The following is a 24,467-nucleotide window of genomic DNA, read 5'->3' as shown; positions in this document are numbered from 1 at the left end:
ACAGCTAACAATTATGAAATACGTTTTGCCGTAGAAAAGTTATACCAGTCCTTGCTCAATGGATAACATTGAGTGTATAAAAATTACATCATTAGTTAATTAAAATTAGCCTTTAATCTATTCAAAAATTTGCCTTTAACTTGCCATTTCTAAATTACAGTAATGAACATTTAAATTAATGTTATCTACCAGATTATTGCAGTGTTAATAGTTTGCCAGGTGGCACCCTTGCAAACATTATGAGTGGCAAATTCAAAGTCTCTCTCTCTCTCTCTGTCTTTTTGTCAGTTGCCACACAGTGTGGTTTCTGGAGGTATCTGGTAATTACTGTATTTTATTGACCAACATATATCTTTCAATTATCTGATGCATACCCATAGATCTCTGGGTTCCAATCCCAGTTTGCTGTAAATACCAATTTTATGTTAAAAGTAAAAATTGACAATGGCTCAAAACATGATCATAAAATTTATATTTTTGACCATACTAAACATGAAATTAAAATGTTATTGGGACAACAGAAGCAAACAAGCATGAGCCATTCATTTTATTTAGCTACCTATCCATCCAAATGTAGATGTAATGGACATCAATTGATAATCCATTCATCCACATGGTCATGTGGATGAATGGATTATCCTTTTCTTTTTCCTCTCTTTTTGTTAATTCTAAGTAGTTTAGATTTTGTCTACTATTGTATACAGTAATTACCATACACAAATTATTCTTACAACAATGTACAGTCAATGCAAAATGTACTTTTTTTTTTTTTGTTTACTACTGTAGCACATGCTCTGAATTAGATTATGCCATATTGTATTAGTAGAATTACATTAAATAATCAAACATTTTTTTCTTTTGCTGATTTTATTAATTATCAATATAATGTCCTTTGAACATAATGAGTTTCTCATGCTTCTGGGGATTCACTATAAAGAGCTTTGACTCAATAACAATTTAAACTGCATTTCAGTTTATTACACTCATTTTATCTAAATGATTATTAGCTTATTCTAGTTTGTATAGGGAGTGGCAATTGCCCCTGCTAGTTTATTTGCTTTTAAACTTACAAAACCAACGTAATAACAAATGTCAGATGGGGAAAGGGGTGAACAGGAAATGCCAACTTGTATACTCGACAAGTGTAAATGCTTTAAGATTCCAAGGCCAGGAATAACTAATGAAGTTTAAATTCTGACAGTTTAAGACTCAAAACAGAAATGTCAGGGGCTCATCTAATAAAGAGTGGACTATAAAAATGCATTATGTTTTTGTTTTAGTATATCAGTATTAATATTTTTGTTCAAAATTGGAAGGAAAGACTCCAAGTTTATTGCATACTTAACTTTACATCTGGGCCTGGCTGTTTTTAGTGTAGGATAGCTGAATTGACCAGTTACTCCTATAACTAATCCATTAGCTAAATACAGAAAGCATATTTATGGAATACTGAACTCCACAAGGTCATTACTGAAAGAACTAAAACTTTGTACACATTGTGGAAAGTGGTACTATCTAGAATGTACATGACAAGATTCATATGATTGTGTGCGTACCATTTGATGTTAAAAGTCCTGCATTAAAATTTTTTTAAAAGGTGTTATGAATAAATTTCAGTGTAACCTCTGTATTATGAGCTAACTTTGTGGGTTACATTTAGTAATCAAAAAATATTTTTATACTCTGGACAGCAAAAAGGAAGATATTTACATAATACTTTTTTAATTAAAGATGAAGGTGATATTTTCCAGATATACAAACAATGGGGGGGAGACTAATGATATGAGACTACATAACCATGAAATCAGTCCCTTGATTTTCAAAATAATATACATCAACAGAATGTAACCTATTCCGAAGAATATTTACACCTTTCACATATAACTGTTGCAGTTATCTAGGAACACATGATTTAAATAAATACAACTTGAAGAAAAGCACTTTAACTTCAGACAGCTGTAAGTGCTCAAAGTAAATATTACAAGAGAGTTTTAGAGCATAGGCCCTTAGATTACAATAGTTGGTGTGTCAAACAAAGTATCAAATCAGATCATTCTCAAATGAGTATCCCTCCTAAATAAATTAGAACATTCTCAAAATAAAATGTCCCCATTAAAAATAAGTTCTTTAGGAAAGATAAAATAATTTGAGCAACTGTAAAAACAAAACAGAAGTACAATAAAAACTTAATGGAAGGATGGTGATATCATATTCAACATATTAAATAATTGTCAACCAATACGCCTGTAAAAATCAATTTTTTTGGTATAATGATTTACAAACCAAGATACTATGATTAATTTGCCACATACAATCATCAATCAGACTGAATACAACTGAGAAATTGCATAAAATAAAAAATCTACCATTCTATAAACATCTCATCTGAAACTATTTTTTTCAGAAAAATCTTGAAGTTTCAAAGGTATTCATTTCAATTATGAAATTTGACATAATCTAATTTAGTTTTTGCTCCTTTGCATTCTTATACAAAAAAGTAGAACTTCATTTATTTGAAGTATCACATGGCAAATAAGGACAATAAAATAAATTTCTAAATAAGTAAGAATCTTCTCTTACAAAATATGAAGGACAAACAGGTATTTAAGGATCTGAGTATTAACCACAGTAGAAATAGCACGTAACATGTTGTGTACATTCTGAAAGAATTAGCAACAGAACTCTAGAATCTTCTGTGAATATTATTAATGAAACAGATGAACTTTATTATGAAGTAGTATTAATAAAGGGCTTAATTGCTTAAATCATTTCACTGTCCACAAATGAAATGTTATTTGTACCTCAAAGAAAAGACATTCTAGGAATTAAGATTCTACACAATTTGAATGTTTGTGAAAATTTAGAAATTCAATGGACAGGGAAAGGCATTTCATATGAAAAATTCAAAACCATGATTTTATCTTATCCAGAAAGGATAATTAAGGAGAAATTTATTTTTAAAAAAAAATTGATTCTATTCATCAAAATACCATACATTTGGAATCTCAGCAAAAATAAAATAAAAACAAGCAGTGAAATTGATGTTGAATTTCACCAAAAATTTTAGACTCTTACCGAGTTTCTACAAAACAGAAAACAACTTGCATTGCTTGTTCTGGTAATTTAAATTATTAACATGGTTTTTTTTTTTAATTATTATTTTTTTCATACATAGAAATTTTCATTTGTATTTACATAATTTACAAATAATGTACTTTCTATTATTATTTACAGAAGTATACAAATAACTTGAGAACATCTTATTTAGAACTTAAAAATGTAGTGTTTAAATAACATGCTGCCACTTTGTCCTCAACAAATCTTGTTTATTAAGGGACAGTCTTCGGTAGTTTTTGTTTCTTCTGCTTCTTTTTATTATGAGATGCTGCTACAGGAAATGCCCCATTAAAATTATCTATTCTTCCACTAAGTGAGTCTGTTTTTATTTTTTCTGAAATAGTACAGAAAGAGTTCAACATTTTTGAATAACAAAAGAGATTATAATATTGCAATAATAACAATATCAAAACAGTGATTCCTTAAAAGTAAAATATCATTCAATAACCTGTACCCTAGTGAATAAAGTTTAAATTTTAGGTGCATTTAGAATCCAAATTAGTCAAGAAAAATAACTTTAGTAGGAAAAGTATAATATGAGGTATATTTAAAAAGTTCATGGCCTAAGTATGAAGAATTTATTTGAGGAGTCTTTCAACAGTCCCCTTTGGAATCAATACACTTTTACCACCAATGCTGAAATGCATTGATTCCAGCTGCAAAGAAAGTTTCTATTTGGCCTTCAGAAATGCATCCACTGAAGCAATGACATCACTTTCTGTAGGAAAATGGATGCCAGCCAGGTATTTTTTCAAATTAGGAAAGAGATGAAAGTCTGATGGTGCTAAATATGATGAATATGGGAGATGGTCCAAGGTTTCAAAGCCACACTCATGCAGTGTAGCCATGGCAATAACAGATTTGTAAGCAGGAACATCATCCTGGTAGAACAAGACTCCTTTGCTAAATTTTTCTTTGCATTTGTCTTTGTGCAAATACCTTACAAGGTCTGCATAATCTACACCCGTGACTGTCTAACTCTTCTGAAGGTAATCCACTAGTAATACTCCATCAGTATCCAAATAACCCAATGCCAAACCTTTCCAGCAAAAGAAATTGACTTGGCTTTATTTGGGGGAGGGGAGGAGCTGAAAGTGATGGACTCTCATCTCATCCATGGTTACAAACCATGCAAGGAAATTTACTGGATCTACTTGAAAACGATGCAAATATTCAATGTGACAATTCTTGTGGGTGTGTGTGTGTTTGATCTGCTATCAACTCCAGGAATTGTTGTGCTGACACCTCTTTCATAACGAGAACCTCTGTAATTATGTAGTACATGCATTCTGATGAGATGCCAAAGCTGCTGGCAATGTACTGAGCTTCACTCATCAAATCATGCTTACTGTCAACTACTTTGAGTGATGGGCACTACAGGTCTTCCATGATGGGTCATCATCCAGACTCCCCGCCCCCTCTTTTAAATTTTGCTGCTTTCTTAACCATGGAATAAGAAGGATGCATCATCTTGCCCAATGTTGTAATCATATCCTCAATTGCCTTTAGCCTTAGTTCCTTGTTTCCCAAATATCGGATGACTGCATGGTGACTGATTTTGTCCATCTTTCTTCATTCACACAATTTTGTTGACTTCAGGAACTGTAATTAAAAAAAAAAAAGTCAATTGAAACTGCATGAAATTTGGTAGGTTACTATTTGAAGTGTTAAACATTAAGTACAGAAATTTTTAACACTGTACCACTAACTTTAGATACTCAGGCTACAAACTTTTCAAAACCTCCTTTATATGTTTTTATATAATACTGATGTAAATACACCATAGAAAACTCTTAAACGAAAAAAACTACGTTTGTAGTGGCATCATTTTATCTGTATCTCATATTGTGCTCTTCCTTCACAATGAGTTGGCATGTATTGCACTACCTCGAATAAGTAACGCTTCACCAAAAGAGAAGACTATTGTTATTTATTCTCTGTGGGCACCACCACCCAGACGGCACCGTTTCAAGGCTTGTTGGCCCTTCATCGGTGGGTGGGCAGGCACCCTGGTATTGCAGACACGACAATCCAGTTGTGAAGATAATCACACAATATGAGAGATGCCAGAAGATGTACATAATAATGTTAAAATGAAGATTGATGCAATAAAGCATCATATGTTTAAGAGTGTAAATATTCTATATAATATTGGTGTAAATACACTATAGAAAACTCTTAAATGAAAAAACTGTTTTTATTTTGAAGGGGCATCATTTTATCTGTATCTCATATTGTGCTCCTCCTTCACAATGAGTTGCCAAGCACCCTGGTATTGCAGGGTGCCTGCCTGCCCACCCACTGATGAAGGGCCAACAAACCTTGAAACGGTACTATCTGGGTGGTGGTGCCCACTGAGAATAAATAACAATAGTCTTCTCTTTTGGCGAAGCGTTACTTATTCGAGGTAGTGCAATACATGGCAGGTCGTGAAGGAGGAGCACAATACAAGATACAGATAAAATGATGACCCTTCAAACTACAAATGTTTTTTTGTTTAAGAGTTTTCTATGGTGTATTTACACCAATATTATATAGAATATTTACACTCTTAAACATATGATGCTTTATTGCATCAATCTTCATTTTAACATTAGTATGTTTTTATGCATTGGCATGGTATACTTCCATCAGGGCTGGCAAACTTTTTAAAGCATGTACCAAAATTGCTGATAGGTTTATGAAAAAATTTTGTTGCATTTCTTAAAAGTAAAATATATTTCATTAATCTACTATACCCTGGTAAAGCACATTTAAATCAACTTTAGGTGCATTTAGAATCCAAAAATTATTCAAGAATAATGACTTGCAGTCAGAGTACAATGTTTTTATGTATCAGTATGCTATGCCTACATCAAAGCTGGCAAACCTTTTTTGAGAACATATGCCAAATATATACAGTGAAACTTCCCTTTAACGGACAGCCATGGGGAACGAAAATGTGTCCGTTAGAGAGAAGTGTCCGCTAACAAGAAGTCTGAGGTAAAAAAAAAAAAAAAGAAAGAAAGAAAAATCGTTAAACATTTAATGTAAAATTAAATTAAAATATATACAGATTTTGAACAATATTTTTGTAAATAATATACAATTACATACACAAGAGATAAAGAAAAATCGTTAAACGTTTAATGTAAAATTAAATTAAATTATATACAGATTTTGCACAATATTTTGGTAAATAATATACATACAATTGTGCTATGCATATTATGACTTTATCTTAAGAAAAATACATACAGTAATCACTTATTTTCTTCTGCACCTTCTTCCGGCTGATAATTTTGTTTTCAACATTTGTTTGGAGTGAAGAAACCATCGAAAGTCCTTCAGTATCTTCTTCAGCGGTGAAAAACATTTTTAAACGATTGATTCGTATGAGCGCTTCTTCTATTTTCATCGGTGGTTCGTCGTTAATATATTCTTCGACAGAATGACCTCCTTCCATTTCTTTATCCTCATGAGGAACTTCTTGAAAAATATCGATGATAATGTCGTTGATATCTATAGCACCATCTTCTGTAGTGAGGTTCGAGTCTATATCTTTGTAGCCAGGGTCACTTGTAGCTGAAGTATCGTACATTATCAATAGATGTTGAAGTTCTTGTTCTTCTTGGTGCTCCACATTGCTGTTAACAACTTCAATTTTTGCGTTTGAGAAGCCAGACTTTACAAAACAGTTCACGACAGTTTGTTTTCTAATTGCGTTTACTGAAGAGGAAATCCATTGAATCGCATCTAGGATGCTGATTTTCTTTGCAAGGTCACTCGCACATTTTACATTGTTCATGTTTGCAATGAGATGTCTTAAAACACGTTTTCTGTAGTGAAGTTTAAAATTTTTTATTATCCCTTGATCCAAGGGCTGACGCTCTGCAGATGTGTTTGGTGGCAGAAAAACGATTTGAATGTTGGACAATTCAATGTGCGGGTGAGATGCAGCATTATCCATGAGAAGAATAATTTTTCTGTTTTAACGAATCATGTTTTGGTTAAAGTGATTTGTCCATTCGCTCATGATATCTCATGTCATCCACGCTTTTTTTATTAGACTTCCAGTCAACATTCAAAAGATTCAACTTTATGCCCTTGAAACAACGAGGATTTTGTGGTTTTCCCATAACAAGTGGTTATTCAAAGTCTCCCAGCATATTTGTACACAATTGTACAGTCAAGCGTTCCTTAGAAATTTTTCCGCCCTGGCACTTTTCGTTTTTTAGACTCATTGTTTTTTCAGGAAGAGCTTTAAAAAACAACCCTGTTTCGTCACAGTTGTAAATATCCTTAGCTTCAAAATCACGACATAAATCTTCCAATTTGACGGTCCACTCTGTTACAACCCCAGTATCAACAGATCCACCTTCACCACTTACGGTTTTCCAAGAAATTTTATGCCGGGTTTTGAACTTGTCTAGCCATCCCACAGAAGCTTTGAACTCATTTACTCCCATAGATTTCGCAACCTCCAAAGCCTTTTCCCTAATAATAAGCCCATTAATGGTAATTTTTTTAGCACGTTCGCGACAAAACCACTCATACGTAACATTGTCAATTTGAAGTTCAACAGTTTTCGGGAATGATTTTTGAACCTGATCATTTCCGTGTTGCCAAAATTTTTTGAGCAGTTAATTTTTTTTCTTTAGGATGTCGCTTACCTGCGTCTTCCCGATTTTGAATTTTGCAGCGAGATTGCTAACACTATTTTTTTGCTGATCATATGCATTGATGAGTTGGACTTTATCTTTTAAAGTTAAATGTTTACGAGAAGACATTGTGCACTTCACACGACACTGAAAAAAACTGAAAACTGAAACTGAAAAGACGAAAGTCCGACAAAATCCCCCCCCCCCCATCTGCACACACTGAATTCATCAGAAGTATTACACGTGCCTTAAAATTCTTGAAAAAGGGTTTAGAACAGCGACGTAAACCTTGATAAAATTCAGAGAATCGGAAATAGAAAATAAGCTCCCGATTGAGGCAATACATGGAAGAAAAGTTCCTAGAAAAAGGGCCGTGAGCTCTCCCGCAGTCCGTTGTGTGGAGATCAAATTAATTGCGAATCTAAATGAAACAGTGCAGATTGCCTGTCCGCGTCCGTTACAGAGAATGTCCGCTAGACAGAAGCTGCAAACACATTAAAACCAATGGAGGTGAGTTGGGGAATTTGAAAATGTCCGTTGTAGAGAGATGTCCGTTAACGAGGTGTCCGTTAGGAGAAGTTTCACTGTATATATATATATATATATATATATATTTGTGTATATACATACACATATGCCTAATAATAATTATAGCTCTTTCTATAATTTTAATTTAAATTTTGGCTATCCGTCGGGCTAACAGTCATCTTGCCAGCTTACTGCTAAATTTGGGATTAATTAACATAATTTTATCCTCGTCACTACCTTTTGGCTCTATCTTACTATTTTACATATATTTGGACATAGTTATGCTGGACGATGACTACAGAAACGGATAGCTCGTTAATTATGGTTGATACATTGAAAGGGTTAGCCCTAGAAAAAGTCCCTTTCAAAGTATCTTATTGCCATAATTAACATTTTAATGGTATTTTTATATATGTTTATAATTTATTGCTTATGTCATGGCATATATTGATTTTTTTCCAGGTCACGTTGGGTACCCGCCATGGTTTTTGGTTTACCTGATAAGCTAGTATATCGTATTTTACCTTTAAAAACTCTTACCACTATTAACTTAACTCATATTTATACAGACCGATGTAATGTTTAATCGTCCTAGATGGCATTAATTGGTTATGTGACTATTTAATATATAATATTTAATATTTATTATAATATTTATATTTATTATAACATTTACTATTTGCTTTTTCATACTTGGAAATACAAAGGGGATTACCTGTGCTGTGACTCGTCTACCAGGAATCTTCCTACATAGCTAGAAATATACATCTGTTAACACTTCTTAGTATTAATTACAGTCTGTAATTTTGGCCTCTCAGACAGCGTTTTTCCCTGTTTGGGTCTTCTGACGTTTGCTGGAGAATTTTATATGTATGCACACATCTGATATTTATACGATCATGAGTTTCTACACAAATAAGAATAATATGATACTACGTCGGTCGTGTAGGATAAACTGTACCGCGGATATCACTGGGGCTCTGGGTGTTCCGACAAGTTCTTCTACTAGCCATTAAGCATCTAATGCTGCTGTCCAATTGAATCTATTCAGTGCCAATGTTGAGGCTCCTACTAACATAGCCTGCGATCCTAATGATCTAACCGAGATAGCAAACAATAATAATAAGGTGGCTCTTACCGATATTGCCTGCGATGCTTTCACTGTTGACACTACTACTCCTGATACTACAGACGTAGTAACTTGCAATAAACATAATAGCAGCTATCTAAAATTTAATAGTTGTAACAATACACTTTGTCAGACCTGTCCATACATGAGCAAGTATCATAATACTAATAACCTTGACGCTCCAGTTTTTTGCCATGCTAGTGGGGTGGTGTACCTCATTAATTGCAACTTATGTGAATCAAAATACATTGGGCAAACTGGAGGGGAGTTACATATTAGAATTAACGTGCATAGATCTCACATTAAAAATTTCGTAATATTTAATAATAAATATTAAAGACATCGAACTACAGCACTTTCAAGTACACAGCTTTAGCAATACTACTATTACTATATTAGCTATTGAAAGTAACCACAATACCAGGCTAGAATCCGAAAATATCAATATATTAAAATATAAAACCCTGTATCCTTATGGTCTTAATAATAAATTTAATGGACATTGCTACACTAGCAATACTATAAACGATACTTGTATATATAGCCTGCTTTAAATAGTAAAAAGACCCAAATCTAACAGAATAGCAAAAACATACAATAGTAAAAAAGCCCGCACACCAAATATAACTGACGATTTTAATGACATGTTAATGTATTGGGACAAACCAATTATACATGTCAAACAGATTCATGATTTTATATTCGGGTTGAAACATAGTAAAATCCGAGCTCTTGCCACCATCAACTCTACCTATAGGCATAATAACTTACACCTTAACCTCCTGATTAAAGACATAATTAAATTTATTTTTAGTAATAAAAAAACCAAGGTTACATATGAATATATCAACATTAAATTCAGCCACGCATTATTTGATTATGTCTGCCTAGATAAAATCATTAACGTATATATAAGTGATTTGCCTATTACAAATGCACAGATACGCACCAGATTCAGCTATAACAAACCGTTTGGACTTACAGTCTGTAATTATAAAAAAGCAGCTACTAACCTCGTCAATAGTGATATTGAGGCAGTTTGCTTTTGCCATTTACCGCAATATCTGACATTTGTGGACGCACACCATAAACACGTTATCACCGGAGATTTGAGCATTATAGACTATCCTGAGCTACGTGAGATTCTATCATTTGGATTTAAATTTCAACCAAATACCGATATTAATACCAACGCCATCATTAAACAACTACACTCAGATATAATGAAGTTCAGCCTAAAGTTATCCTACAAATATAACATATCCTTGGAAGCCTTCCACAAGTGGCTTACGCTCACCTTTCAGGCCATCAAGAAACAGATAAAGTCCATATGCAAGAAACTGCCACCTACTAAGGTTTTTAATATGGATACAATTAAGCAGAAGCTTAAACTGATACAAAATAAGTTTATAATTACCACTATTGATAAAGCCTCTAATAATTACAGTATTATATGTAAAAAATTTAACACTACCGCATTACTAAATGAACTTAACAATAGTAGCACTTACAAAATAGTAACAGACAAACGAAACTCTATTACTAAGAAAATACGTGCTTGGCATAAAAAATTAAAGCTTACTAACCATATCACTATATACCCATACATATACTGTATACCTAAGTTTCATAAAAATCCAACTGGTTTTAGATTTATAACTTCGTGTAGGGATAGCTACGCTAAGATTCCGCATCGCAAACTAGTTAATTTACTTCAAATTATTTTTGATAACATAGGTCATTCAAAAATCCCAGGTGGTAGATGACTTTCATCAACCGGTGAAATACCACCACTTTGCTTATTGGAGGCTTGAAGTGGTGAAACCCATGTTTAGTCTCTAGAGCAAAGTTTCCGGCATCCCCCTCCCCCCATACTTATCCTTCAACCCATGCACGGTACTATAGGTTTTGATACCTTTCGTGTTTGGGGTTTTCATAAAAAAAAAAAAAAAAAAAAAAAAAATATATTATTCTCAATAATAGACCAGTATTAAATTACATTAATATGGATACAATTAAGAATACAATTACATTAATATGGATACTATTAACATAATCACAGGCATCAATACGATAGAACATATCAATACATTTGACTTTAATAACTTGTTTACTAGCATCCCGCATAACAGCCTAAAAACTGTGTTCTGCGATTATTATGATAAATACAAAAATATCTTACCCTGTGAGAAACACTACTGGGATGACCTTTTTAACCTTTGTATCTTCAATAACTATATATTTAATGGCAGTAATCTTTATAGGCAACACACAGGTATACCGATGGGTGCATGTAGCTCTTGTTTAGTGGCTAATTTATACCTACACCACTTTGAATATAATTTTAAACACAATATTGTTCTATACAGATATATTGATGATTTGATAGTTTTTAACATGCCTGACTTCCTGACAGAAGCAATTAAATATTATCCGCCTGAATTAACATTAGAACGCACCAACACTAATAATTCCAAATCTGCTACCTTCCTGGACTTGGATATAAGGATAGATAATAATACCGTACACACCAAACTGTATGATAAACGCAAAGATTTTCATTTTAATACTATTGACCTCACTAACTGGAATTCGAATATCTCAAAAAGGATACATTGCATATCATAATCGCACAAAGCATCAAAAGATTATGCATAAGTAACCAGACTGATTATATTATAGATACACTCATTGAATTCAGATCCAAGTTATTAAAAAATTGCTTCCCACACCACATAATTACAAGATATCTGTATAAAGCCATATTGATAGCAAACAACAAGGGGAATTATAACCTTAACACACAGAGTATTATAGATCAAGTCCTAAACAGGCGCTAATATAACATAGCCTTTGTAAAATTTTCGTAGGTGTTTCTTTGGCTTAGATAAATTTCGTTGGATATGTAATTATGTAAATAGTAGGCACTGCTCATGGAGTAAGTTGCATATAGCTTACACGCATTAAAAACGTGTACCTATATTTGCTCCATGGGTAGGAACTTATTCTGTAAACTTCTACTATGACTTCGAGAGATACTTACTTGACGGCCTTTCTATGTGTAATATTTTTTTTTTTTTTTTTTTTTTTTTTATGGAAACCCCAAACACGAAAGGTATCAAAACCTATAGTACTTAGTACCGTGCATGGGTTGAAAGAGAAGTATGGGGGGAATACCGGAGACTTTGCTCTAGAGACTAAACATGGGTTTCACCACTTCAAGCCTCCAATAAGCAACGTGGTGGTATTGCACCGGTCGATGAGAGTCATCTACCACCTATGCAGGATATAAAAACTGCAGAGGGCGCTACAAGTAATTATACTTAATTTATCACTTAACTTAGCTATTACATGTACTAGGGGGGGCTACGATCGGTAGTTATATATGCTACACGTGCCAATACACGTGGTTTTTTAGTACTTTGGCTATACGGTGGTAAGCATTCTTATTTTAATCTTAACGCATTCTAACCAGGATACCTTACTATAAGGTTGCATCCTATGTTAATTATTTTACTTTTTCTTTTCTGTTTAACTTTCACTTTCTTATCCCTATTTATTCATACCTCATGAACTATTAGAGTATTCGAGGGGGATTGAGGTACTATATCTATTCTTATACCTTTTTCCGTTCGCCTTGGTTAGCGATAGCTCCCACTGTTAATTTTGCTTAGACTACCGTGACTGCATTTACTATCAATTACGCACATATGCCTAATAATAATTATAGCTCTTTCTATAATTTTAATTTAAATTTTGGCTATCCGTCGGGCTAACAGTCATCTTGCCAGCTTACTGCTAAATTTGGGATTAATTAACATAATTTTATTCTCGTCACTACCTTTGGCTCTATCTTACTATTTTACATATATTTGGACATAGTTATGCTGGACGATGACTACAGAAACGGATAGCGCGTTAATTATGGTTGATACATTGAAAGGGTTAGCCCTAGAAAAAGTCCCTTTCAAAGTATCTTATTGCCATAATTAACATTTTAATGGTATTTTTATATATGTTTATAATTTATTGCTTATGTCATGGCATATATTGATTTTTTTCCAGGTCACGTTGGGTACCCGCCATGGTTTTTGGTTTACCCGATAAGCTAGTATATCATATTTTACCTTTAAAAACTCTTACCACTATTAACTTAACTCATATTCATATTTATACAGACCGATGTAATGTTTAATCGTCCTAGATGGCATTAATTGGTTATGTGACTATTTAATATATAATATTTATTATAACATTTACTATTTGCTTTTTCATACTTGGATATATATATATATATATATATATATATATATAATTACGAATAATAAAAATAAAAAGAGAAGCTGTATGGTATGTGTGGGGGAAGAAAATTAAGATTTAGATGGATTAGAATTGCGATAATATGAATTATGGATCAGGGACACTGCAGGCGCAAAGGTACCCTACAACCATAATGTATACATAAATTATTTTTTATGTGTAGAATATAGTAAGTATACATATAAGTATCGAATTTAACTAATGCTACTAATGAAAATACGGTGTACCCTGGGAGCGATATATGTGTTGAACAAAGGGTGGAAGAAAGGAAAAGAAAATAAGTGTAAAGATATAAAATGAAAAGAACCAAAAAGCAAATTTTGAAAAAACAACGACCAAGGTAGAAATAGCATTGCAGTATCTTTCATAATTTTTGTGTCTTCTTCAGAGGTCATCCACCAAAATTATGAAAAGGACAGCAATACTCTTACTTCTGTTTCTGACATGTTCTGTATGTCAAAGAACACGTGTAAGAAACCATGTGGTAAAATCTAAAAAGAATTTTGAATACAAATTTTGAATAAATAATTAAAATCAAGTTATGCAAAACTATTATGTGTTACTAAAGTATTACATACAGAACATGGATGACCTTACAGAAGTAAGTAGACCGCTATGAAAGTGAAATAGGCAAAGACAAAGGAATAGGAGTGACCGAATGACAAGGACTTACCGCTACTGGTGGTGTTGACAGAAAAGACTGTGCCGGAGGCTAACCCATGTATATATGCGTAGATACGCTAGCGGCGCCTAGCGTTAGACGAATTTTGGTGTCTGTATATTATGCAATGAATTTACGTAGGCGGTGGAGCTGCGCTAGGCTAAGATTAAGTACATGATGCTCAAACACCTGGGATAGCTAAGAAATATAATAGCTGACAAAGTAGCAGTAGAAGGCAGCTAAACTTTGTTAAAGCGAAAAAATAGATTGGGTATAGTAAGAAAAATAGTGCTCTGGTATACTAATGGCGCACAGAGCATAAAATGTAGAATCTAGTAAAGTAAAAAGATGATTAAATTAGAAATATGTAGTTGGGCTAGGGTAATTCGGGGTTGCAAACCCGTTCCTATAGTTAGGACCCTGAATGAATGTCCGAGAGTTAGTGCATCATGTATTTAAGTCAGTTGTGTTTCAGTACTAAACACAGTATACTGAGAGCACTGCACAAGTTCATACGCACTTTCAACTTCGAGTCCAAACATCTCTTTCATATAATAAATGATATTTGTAAATTCAATCTAAAAAACAAAAGCTCTACAACATATGATAATGAATCAATCATTATCTTGAACTTCAACAACCATATCATGGACAACATAAATATCAATAAACTTATAAATCAGCATAATCATCTACTTCCTAATACTAGTCCTAGTTATATAAAAGTAAGATATAAATATAATAAACCCTTTGGATTATTAGCTTGTAACTACAAATCTATAGCTACTAGTTTAATATCACATATTGCAGACACCAACAACTGCATTTGTGAACAAAATAACATGCAGCAATATATTGATCCAGACTATGGACACATCATTACAGGAAATCTAAACATAGTTACGGACCCAATGCTCAGATATGTACTATCACAAGGATTCAAATTCAGGCCACGTACCAGAATAAATGCAACTAACTTCAATAAGCAGCTATATCAAGACCTGTTAAACTACTGCTTCCAACTAGCCTACAAAAATAACACACCTATAGAAGCATACCATACGTGGATTAGCCATACATTCGCCTTATTTAAGCATAAATATGCATTACACAGTTCAAACGTATATTATCAGGGCAAATACTACAACCTGACTAAATTAAAACATAAACTGCTAGAAATACATAAAGACTTCGTAATCACACCGGTAGATAAAGCAGCCAATAATTTTGCATTCATTTGCAAATATTTTTATACACATACGTTAACTAAGGAACTTAACTCAAGTAATACTTACAAGCCGATTTCCAGTACATGTAATAGCATTACAAAAAAACTAATAGCCTTCAATAAGAAACTAAAGCTTAATTTAAGCAATTACAGCTTGCCTTATATTTACTTCATTCCTAAATTTCATAAAAAACCAATAGGCTTCAGATTCATAACCTCATGCAAAAATAGTTATGTACACAAATCTGGAAAGACGCTTGAACAACTACTGCAACCACTGATGCATATAACATACATAACAGTAAAATCATAGGCAACAACCAACCTGTATTAAAATTTTTGCAAAGTAATAAAGTCAATAATATTCAAACCTTTGATTTCCATAGCCTATATACCAGTATCAATCAAACCAATCTAAAATCTGTACTCAAAGATATATATGATAAACATAAGGATTCTATTTCCTGCAACACCTACTACTGGAACAACATACCGAACTTGTGTATCTCCAATAACTTCATATATGATGGTAATACAGTATATCAACAAACCAATGGAACACCTATGGGCAGCCCAGCCTCATGCATAATAGCCAACCTATATCTATATTGGTCAGAAACCTCATTTCCACAGGACCTTATCCTATTCAGATATATAGACGACCTCATAGTGATCAACTGCCCGAATTTCATCCAGGATTATGGACATTTATACCCCAACGAACTTGTACTAGAAAGAACAAAATTCTGATACAGCAGCCCATTTTTTGGATCTAGACATTAAGTTAAAAAATGGTATAACCTCCATCAATTTGTACAACAAACGTGAAGCATTCAACTTTAGCATAGTAAACTTTACACGATTGAATTCCAATATTTCCAAACAGGTACAGTCAGTCCTCGTATAACACGATAGTTGTGTTCCTAGAAAACCTCGTGCAATGCAAAATCGTGTAATATAAACAACAGGCCCTATGGAAAAAATAGGGTTAGGGGCTGACCACCCAAGATTGGACACACATTTTTAACCAAAACATTACCAAACACAATAAATAATCGTAATAAAACACTTACAGTTGAAAAATGTAAAATTAATAATTTAATCATTTAAATTTAGATTCTTACCTTAAAAGTAAATGAAGACAGCTTGAGGGAAAGGGGTTGAAACAGCGTAATTATGGGGAAAGTGGCGGCAGGTTGTCATCATTATCGGAACTGGGAGGTGGAGGAGATGCCGATGAGGACTTTGGACGAAATGTGGTCACGCCAGAACTAGAGGGCTGCGGCTCATTTTCTGTCTCTTTCTTGGGTGTTTTCATAAAAAAGACATCTAGTTTCTGTTGTTTCGCAATCTTCCTCCTTTCACAAAGCAGCTGCTTATATGGCTCCAAAGCAGATCGAATTCTATGAAGTGCTCTTCTGCTTCTTTCTGCATTATAGTCGTTATCTTCTAGCCATTGCATACTTTTCTCAAATGAATTTAAAACTGAAGATAACTCTGAAGTAGAAAGCGGTTTTATGGTGGCGTTCAGGCATTCAACTTCGTCTTTCTCATCTTCCACCTGCCCTCCAGCAACAAGTTGTTGCAGTTCTTCAGTTGAAAGTTCTTCTTCATGAGACTAAAGCAACTCTTCTAAATCATCTTCCTCCAATTCCTCAAAGCCAACCTGCTTTGCGAGGGCAACACAATGTGCTTTTAATTTAGGAAGCTCATTTACAGGATCAAAGCCTTTAAAATCACGAATAAAATCTGGTAAAAGAGGCCGCCAAACACCATGTAAGCATTCTTTTGTCACTTCATTCCAGGCCTCCACAATTATGTAAATTGCATTCTTAATGTTGAATCGCTTCCAGAAGTCTTTAACTGTTGGTGCATTTTCGCTCTCTGTTTCTGCTATCAGCATCTTAAATGTCCGTCTTGTGTAATAGTGCTTAAAAACAGCAATTACTCCTTGGTCAAGTGGCTGGATAAAAGATGTGTTAGGCGGTAAAAACAGGATTTTGATGTTTGGTGACAGTTCAGCAAGGGTTGGAGGGTGACTTGGTGCATTGTCCAAAATAATTAAAATCTTAAAATCCAAATTTTTCTTTTTGCAGTAGCTTCGAAACACATCCTCAAACACATGTAGTAGAAGTTCAGTGAAGATCTGCCCTGTCATCCATCCTCTTCTGCTGTTCCTAAAGTAAACACCCAGGGTAGTCCTTGTGATCCCTTTTAACGCTCGTGGATTGGCTGCATGATAAACTATAACAGGCTTCAGTTTCAAGTCGCCACTTGCATTTGCTCCTAACATAACGGTAAACCTATCCTTAGCAGCCTTGTAGCCTGGAGCTCGTGCTTCCTCTCTTGAGATATATGTTCGTGATGGCATTTTTTTCCAATACAGTCCGGTTTCATCAAATTTGAAAATTTGGTCCAATGTATAGCCCTCTTCCTCAATTAGTTTTTTCAGTATCGGCGGAAATGCCTTTGCTGCTGCTTCATCTGCACTCGCAGCTTCACCTGATAATTTCACATTATGGAAAGCGTGACGTTTCCTGAAATTGTTGAACCAGCCACTACTGGCAGTAAAGGGAGGCACTTCTTGAGGGTTTTCAGCTTTATTTCTCAGGTCTTCAAATATTGCCAATGCCTTTGCTTTTATCATAAGCAAACTTGTTCCTGATCTCTTCTTTGTTTGACCTTCTATCCAAACAGATAAAAGACGTTCCATCTCTTTGTGTCTTGATCTAACTGATTTTGTTATACTTTGTGTTGTTCCTGCTATGAAAGTTGCTTTTATTTTTTCTGCATTCTTTCTAATTGTTCTCAGCGTTCCCTCATTTAGGCCTGTAGCACGCACAATATCGCATGTTCTTTCATTCCGGTCAAAGCGTTTCACAATTTCATATTTTTCTTCTATTGATATTGCTTTTCTTTTTCTCTCTGAAGTATTTTCACCAGAACGCTTCCTTTTCACACTTTTTTCAAGTATTTTACTCATTTTTTTGAGAATAGAGCACAATTATAAACTGAACAAAAATGAGGAGGCAAGCTTGATATACATAAACGCACAGCGAACAAGTAGCAACTGAATAAACGATGCAACGCCCGTGTACAAACTGAATAAACAATGCAGTAAAGGCGAAAACACACTATTCTCACATATTACATGCTTATGTTTTACTAAAGCACATTTCTGGAGGTCACTACCATAAAACAATAAAAACAATTTGCAGTTTCCGGTTTATTGGTGGTTCTTACTAGTGGAATCTGTTATAAACGGGTAGTAAAAGTCGATCTAATTACATTTGCGATAATACCGATACAGCAGCTGAAATTCTGTTGATTTTTACGTTATTATGTTAAATGTGTTTCCCCTTCCACGAAATCATAAAAACAAAATTTCAGAATCTTCTCTTCATTCCTACTGTGTTGTGTTCAGTTGTGGTGATTCCGCCGCGTTCGACTACCATTTCTTGTAAACACAAAGGCGAATCGTGCATAAGCGAATTCGGTTCGTGTTATATAAGATATCGTTCCCCTATTTATAAATCGTGTATGATCGAATTCGTGTAATGCAAACACGTGTTATACGAGGACAGACTGTACATGCTAATGTTATCCTAGCACAATGCATCAGAATAGCAACCATATGCAGCGACAAAACAACAGCTATTGATAACATCAGAATATTATACAGTAAACTGACCAAAAATCTTTTTCCTATTGCATATCTGCGCCATCATATCAATAAAGCCCTTAACATATTAAGGCACAAGAACCTAATAGATATTAATATAAACAGCATTATTGACTTATAATTATTCCCATATGCATCAAGTATGTATATAGTGTAAATACAATACACTAGGCCTCTTTGGTGTCTTACAGTCTGGAAAACTCGTACCCACCGATTGGCCTAACACAGTGTATTTATCTTGTAATTATTTTTAAACCCAATCTTGATTTATTTATTTAATCATTAATTGTGATTTGATTGTAACTTAAATGTACACAATTACACTTTTAACACAACTGACTTAAATACATGATGCACTAACTCTCGAACATTCATTCAGGGTCCTAACTATAGGAACGGGTTTGCAACCCCGAATTACCCTAGCCCAACTACATATTTCTAATTTAATCATCTTTTTACTTTACTAGATTCTACATTTTATGCTCTGTGCGCCATTAGTATACCAGAGCACTATTTTTCTTACTATACCCAATCTATTTTTTCGCCTTAACAAAGTTTAGCTGCCTTCTACTGCTACTTTGTCAGCTATTATATTTCTTAGCTATCCCGGGTGTTTGGCATCATGTACTTAATCTTAGCCTAGCGCAGCTCCACCGCCTACGTAAATTCATTACATAATATACAGACACCAAAATTCGTCTAACGCTAGGCGCCGCTAGCGCACCTACGCATATATACATGGATTAGCCTCCGGCACAGTCTTTTCTGTCAACACCACCAGTAGCAGTAAGTCCTTGTCATTCGGTCACTCCTATTACTTTGTCTTTGCCTATTTCACTTTCATAGCGGTCTACTTACTTCTGTAAGGTCATCCATGTTCTGTATGTAATACTTTAGTAACACATAATAGTTTTGCATAACTTGATTTTAATAATTTATTCAAAATTCTTTTTAGATTTTACCACGTGGTTTCTTACACGTGTTCTTTGACATACAGAACATGTCAGAAACAGAAGTAAGATTATTGCTGTCCTGTTCATAATTTTGGTGGATGACCTCTGAAGAAGACACAAAAATTATGAAAGATACTGCTGCGTTGTTTTTTCAAAATTTGCTTTTTGGTTCTTTTCATTTTATATCGTTACACTTATTTTCTTTTCCTTTCTTCCACCCTTTGTTCAACACATATATCGCTACCAGGGTACACCGTATTTTCATTAGTAGCATTAGTTAAATTCGATACTTATATATATACTTACTATATTCTACACATAAAAAATAATTTATATATATATATTGGAATAGCAGTGTGAACTGCATTCCAAGAAAAATCTTGCATGCTACCTTGGCCACATGTGCCGTGGGTTTTCTAGCCTTGACCTACATCCAGTGATTCTAAAATCCTGCACGAATGTGTAATGAAAAATTAAATGAATCAGTGTATAGTTTGTTTTGTTACATACAGTTGTTTTATCTTTTATTTGTTATATACATATTATTCATGCCTTTCTAAGTATAAATGGTTTACTGACTTTCGCCATACATCTCATTCACTCAGTGTTACACTTATTCAATATTGTGTTTGTTCGCATCATTCAAAGCAGTTTTGGTGAGAGCATCAGCAACTAAGGCCATGTTGCTTGCTCAGTGTATACTGTCTGTATATTGCATGTGTTCTGAGGTCAATTTTCTGTTTGCTGGATGAAAAACTGGAGTTTATGGGAGAAAAACCATGCTACCCTTGCCTGATACCAACTAACTCAGCCATGTTGTGAAAAAGACCCATAAAAAATTCCTCCTGTCATCAATGGGATTCAAACTCAGGTTTTTTGGGAGGATGTGCTCCCAAGAGGGAGTTTTGACAAGAATGTTGTAAATCTTGTATAAATAAGTTTCAAATACCAAAACTAAAATCAGGAAACAAACTGCAAAATAGTTATTGCAAATTAATGTGGTTAATAGAATTAACAATAAGGCAAGGTACTATGTTGCTCTTATAAACCTATCACTATAACCTAATCCTAAGTGTTTCCTAATTTCAACAGCTTTAGCAATAATCATATTTCCTCCATACAGCTGGACAGAATAGTTCAGATAGAGGAGCCTTTTTGGGTGTTACATGGAATGGAAGTGTGGAAGTTCATTGGCAATTTGGTGTTCTAATGGGCAAAACTGAGAAAGTTTGAGGCAATTTTCTTCAGCTTCTCTACCAGCTGGTCTGGTATAAAAGCTGAAGAAAATAGCTGATGCTCATGAAGGAATTAAACTGGAAACCCATCAAGTACTCAGCTGTTGAACTGAGTGCTGCAGTTACCCTCATATCTGAATGAATGGAAATATTACCAAGGGCAGGTGGAGCTGGTCATATAGGAGGTAGTTATTCTTGACAATTATTGTCAGGGAAATGAAGGCTATATATATCATACAATAAGGATAGGTGGAAATAGGACCAGAGGATGTCTGCCAAGGGCCAAAGTCAATGATAGTGTGAGACTATCATTTAAGATCACAAAAGGTGCAATTATGAAGTAATAATGAGAAAAGGCTGCAAGGCTGATGGGCACTTTTATCTGGAAACTTTGCAAAGCTTCCATATGAAAGTGCCTGGAATTCTGTATAGGCATAAGAGGGAATTCATGATGAGAACCATGTCAATCATTTTAGCTCTGGGGAGACTGGGCAAGGCTCATAGGGTAGAATTTTCTCAATATGGTCTACACTTGTTAACAGAAGAGCCTGTTAGAGACCAAACACACTTGAACAAAAGGAGTGTAAGAACACTTGCTGATGTGCTATTGAGGCAGTGTTATGTGGTTTAGAAAACTGCTAGTTTAGGACAGGGGAAGATATACATAGGCACTGTCATGGCCACATTATTAAAGGAACTTGGTATATTCTTGCTGTGTGTATAGAATATATCCAAAAATTTTGTGAATTTATACATGTCCCCCTCTCAACTTTTAACTTATTTCCAAACAATACATAACAAACAGACAGACAAACTAATGGAACAAATGAAAAGATCTAAACCTGAAATCTTAATTAATTTCATAAATGAAATGAATTACATGGTCACAGTTCCAATTTCTATGATATCCATTTCTTACTTTTTATGCAGAATCTCAATTACTGGCTGCTGCTTCAACCACCGCCTCATTCACCCTAATTGTCTCTGTCCTTTCTCTTTAAAGATAGTACTTTTGTATATGTCCGCAGTAATATTCCTTGAGAGCAAATTCCTAATCAAGGAATTTTCTCTGGCCTAAAATCTCTTTACTCCATTGTCATATTCATTTGTTGCCTCTAACATTCTCCTAATTCTGGCACAGTATAACCTTAGTTGTTTTTGCGCCAATAAAACCAAAATCAAATCAAATCTCCTAATTCTACAAATTACTCAGAACTTGAGGGAAAGAGTTTCAAAGAAAAAGTCTAATCTAACTTTCCTAACAGTGAGGTAATCTTCCGTGGTGATTTTAACATTCTTAATTCTAGGTGGCTTCAATTTTCTAGTTGCACAGACCAGCTGGTAGAAAAGCTGAGGTTTTTGCTATTGCTAAAAACTTTACATAATTTGTCTGTTGCCTAATACAGTTCTAGCTATACACCCAATACTCAGTCTTTTCCACATAACCCTCTTCAAAGTACAGTACTAGCAGTGATGAGCATAATTAATGATTAATAATTGATTACAAAATCAACAACAATGGTGACCAGGTGGAAGTGTTGCTATTATAAGATGAGTGAATGGAACACCCAAGTGGTAACAGCATTTTAGTCTTGATAACATTAAATCCCTCTTTTTTTTAATTCTTGTCAATTTCATAATAACCTAATTTGCAGATAACTGATTATGAAAATGCCATAATGAGTATTTCAATTATTGTTCATAATCAATTATCACTCTCAATTATGGCCATCACTAAGTGTTAGCAGTCCTCTAAGTACCTCAGTTTACAAATTGGTGATAATCTTTTCTTCCACTTTTTTTCTTCTTATCAATTTCATAAACACCTGATTCGCATATACTTTATTATGAAAATGCTATAATTGACTATTTTGATTATTGTCCATAATCTATTTTGTTTATCTCTCAGTTATGCCCAATCACTAAGTGCTAATTAGTGGTCCTGTAGGTACAGAACTTGGTGATAATATCTTCTTCCACAGTGGTTCCACAGTGGTTCTTCCACACTGATTCGCATATACTTTATTATGAAAATGCTATAATTGACTGTTTTGATTATTGTCCATAATCTATTTTGTTTATCTCTCAATTATGCCCAATCACTAAGTGCTAATTAGTGGTCCTGTAGGTACAGAACTTGGTGATAATATCTTCTTCCACAGTGGTTTCCCCCCCCCCCCCCCGATCATTCTCAGCCTTGTGTTGCTTGGCATTACAAGAATACAAAACAGGATGATATCCCCAATTTCTATCCTCTTTCCTCTGGTTTAACTACTGTTTTAAGTCTCCTGATCCTAATGTCTGCTCAGATCTGACACAATCTGAGCAAACATTAGAAGAGTTAAACATTGCTTCCTGTCCAAATGATATCTTCTAGTCTATGGCCAAAGTTATTTTCTGCAACTTCTGTCCATCTATACTACCACCTCTGTTACAACCTGATTGCATCCTCATCTAATGCCAACTTATTAGCATCCTACATTTGCTCCAACTCCTAACATCATTGACCTTGTAAATCACCTCCTACCATACCAAACATTCTACTCAATGCCTCCTATATCCTTTGGAAAAGAAACTATTTGAAGAATCCTGAACAATTTTGATGCCAAGAAATCACATATTAATCAAATTGTTAAGAAATTAGATATTATAATTAACATGTATCATTTTGATTAAACAATAAGTAATATTCAGGAAGAAGTAAAGGGTGCAGAAGATGCATGCTTCACAATGCTATGGTTTCTCTGGTGTACAGATTACAATTTTTTGTAGGTCTTGGATTTGAGCATTAAGTTATTTATTTTAATTATTATATGGATAAACAATTCTTGGATGTTATATATAATTAGATTTTATGCAATCACATGATCACATTTTAAAACAAATGGCCATAATGGCTATTCTTAGCATCAATCAGAGTTCCAAAATTTAAATATTGCTTTGATTGTTGATGAAAGAAAAAGAAATATTTTAA

At 34.0% G+C, this 24,467-nt stretch overlaps 1 protein-coding gene across 4 annotated transcripts in view; it reads right to left on the bottom strand.

The window, feature by feature from the left end:
* Nucleotides 1-3,303: 3,303 nt before the first annotated feature.
* LOC150090382 (uncharacterized) overlaps nt 3,304-24,467 on the bottom strand; it is a 201,624-nt gene continuing 180,460 nt past the window's right edge. For all 4 annotated transcript variants that reach the window (XM_090369095.1, XM_090369093.1, XM_090369092.1 and 1 more), the window contains one exon: nt 3,304-3,451. In XM_090369095.1, the coding sequence (XP_090225221.1) occupies nt 3,330-3,451 (122 nt within the window). In that variant the 3' untranslated portion in view covers nt 3,304-3,329. The remainder of the gene's footprint in view (nt 3,452-24,467) is intronic.

This window comes from Mastigoproctus giganteus, chromosome 2 (genome assembly GCF_048544385.1).
Source record: "Mastigoproctus giganteus isolate SK-2022 chromosome 2, ASM4854438v1, whole genome shotgun sequence".
Lineage (NCBI taxonomy): Eukaryota > Metazoa > Arthropoda > Arachnida > Uropygi > Thelyphonidae > Mastigoproctus > Mastigoproctus giganteus.
The sequence above is the reverse complement of the archived record's forward strand: the minus strand, read 5'-3'. Positions and strand labels throughout refer to the sequence as shown.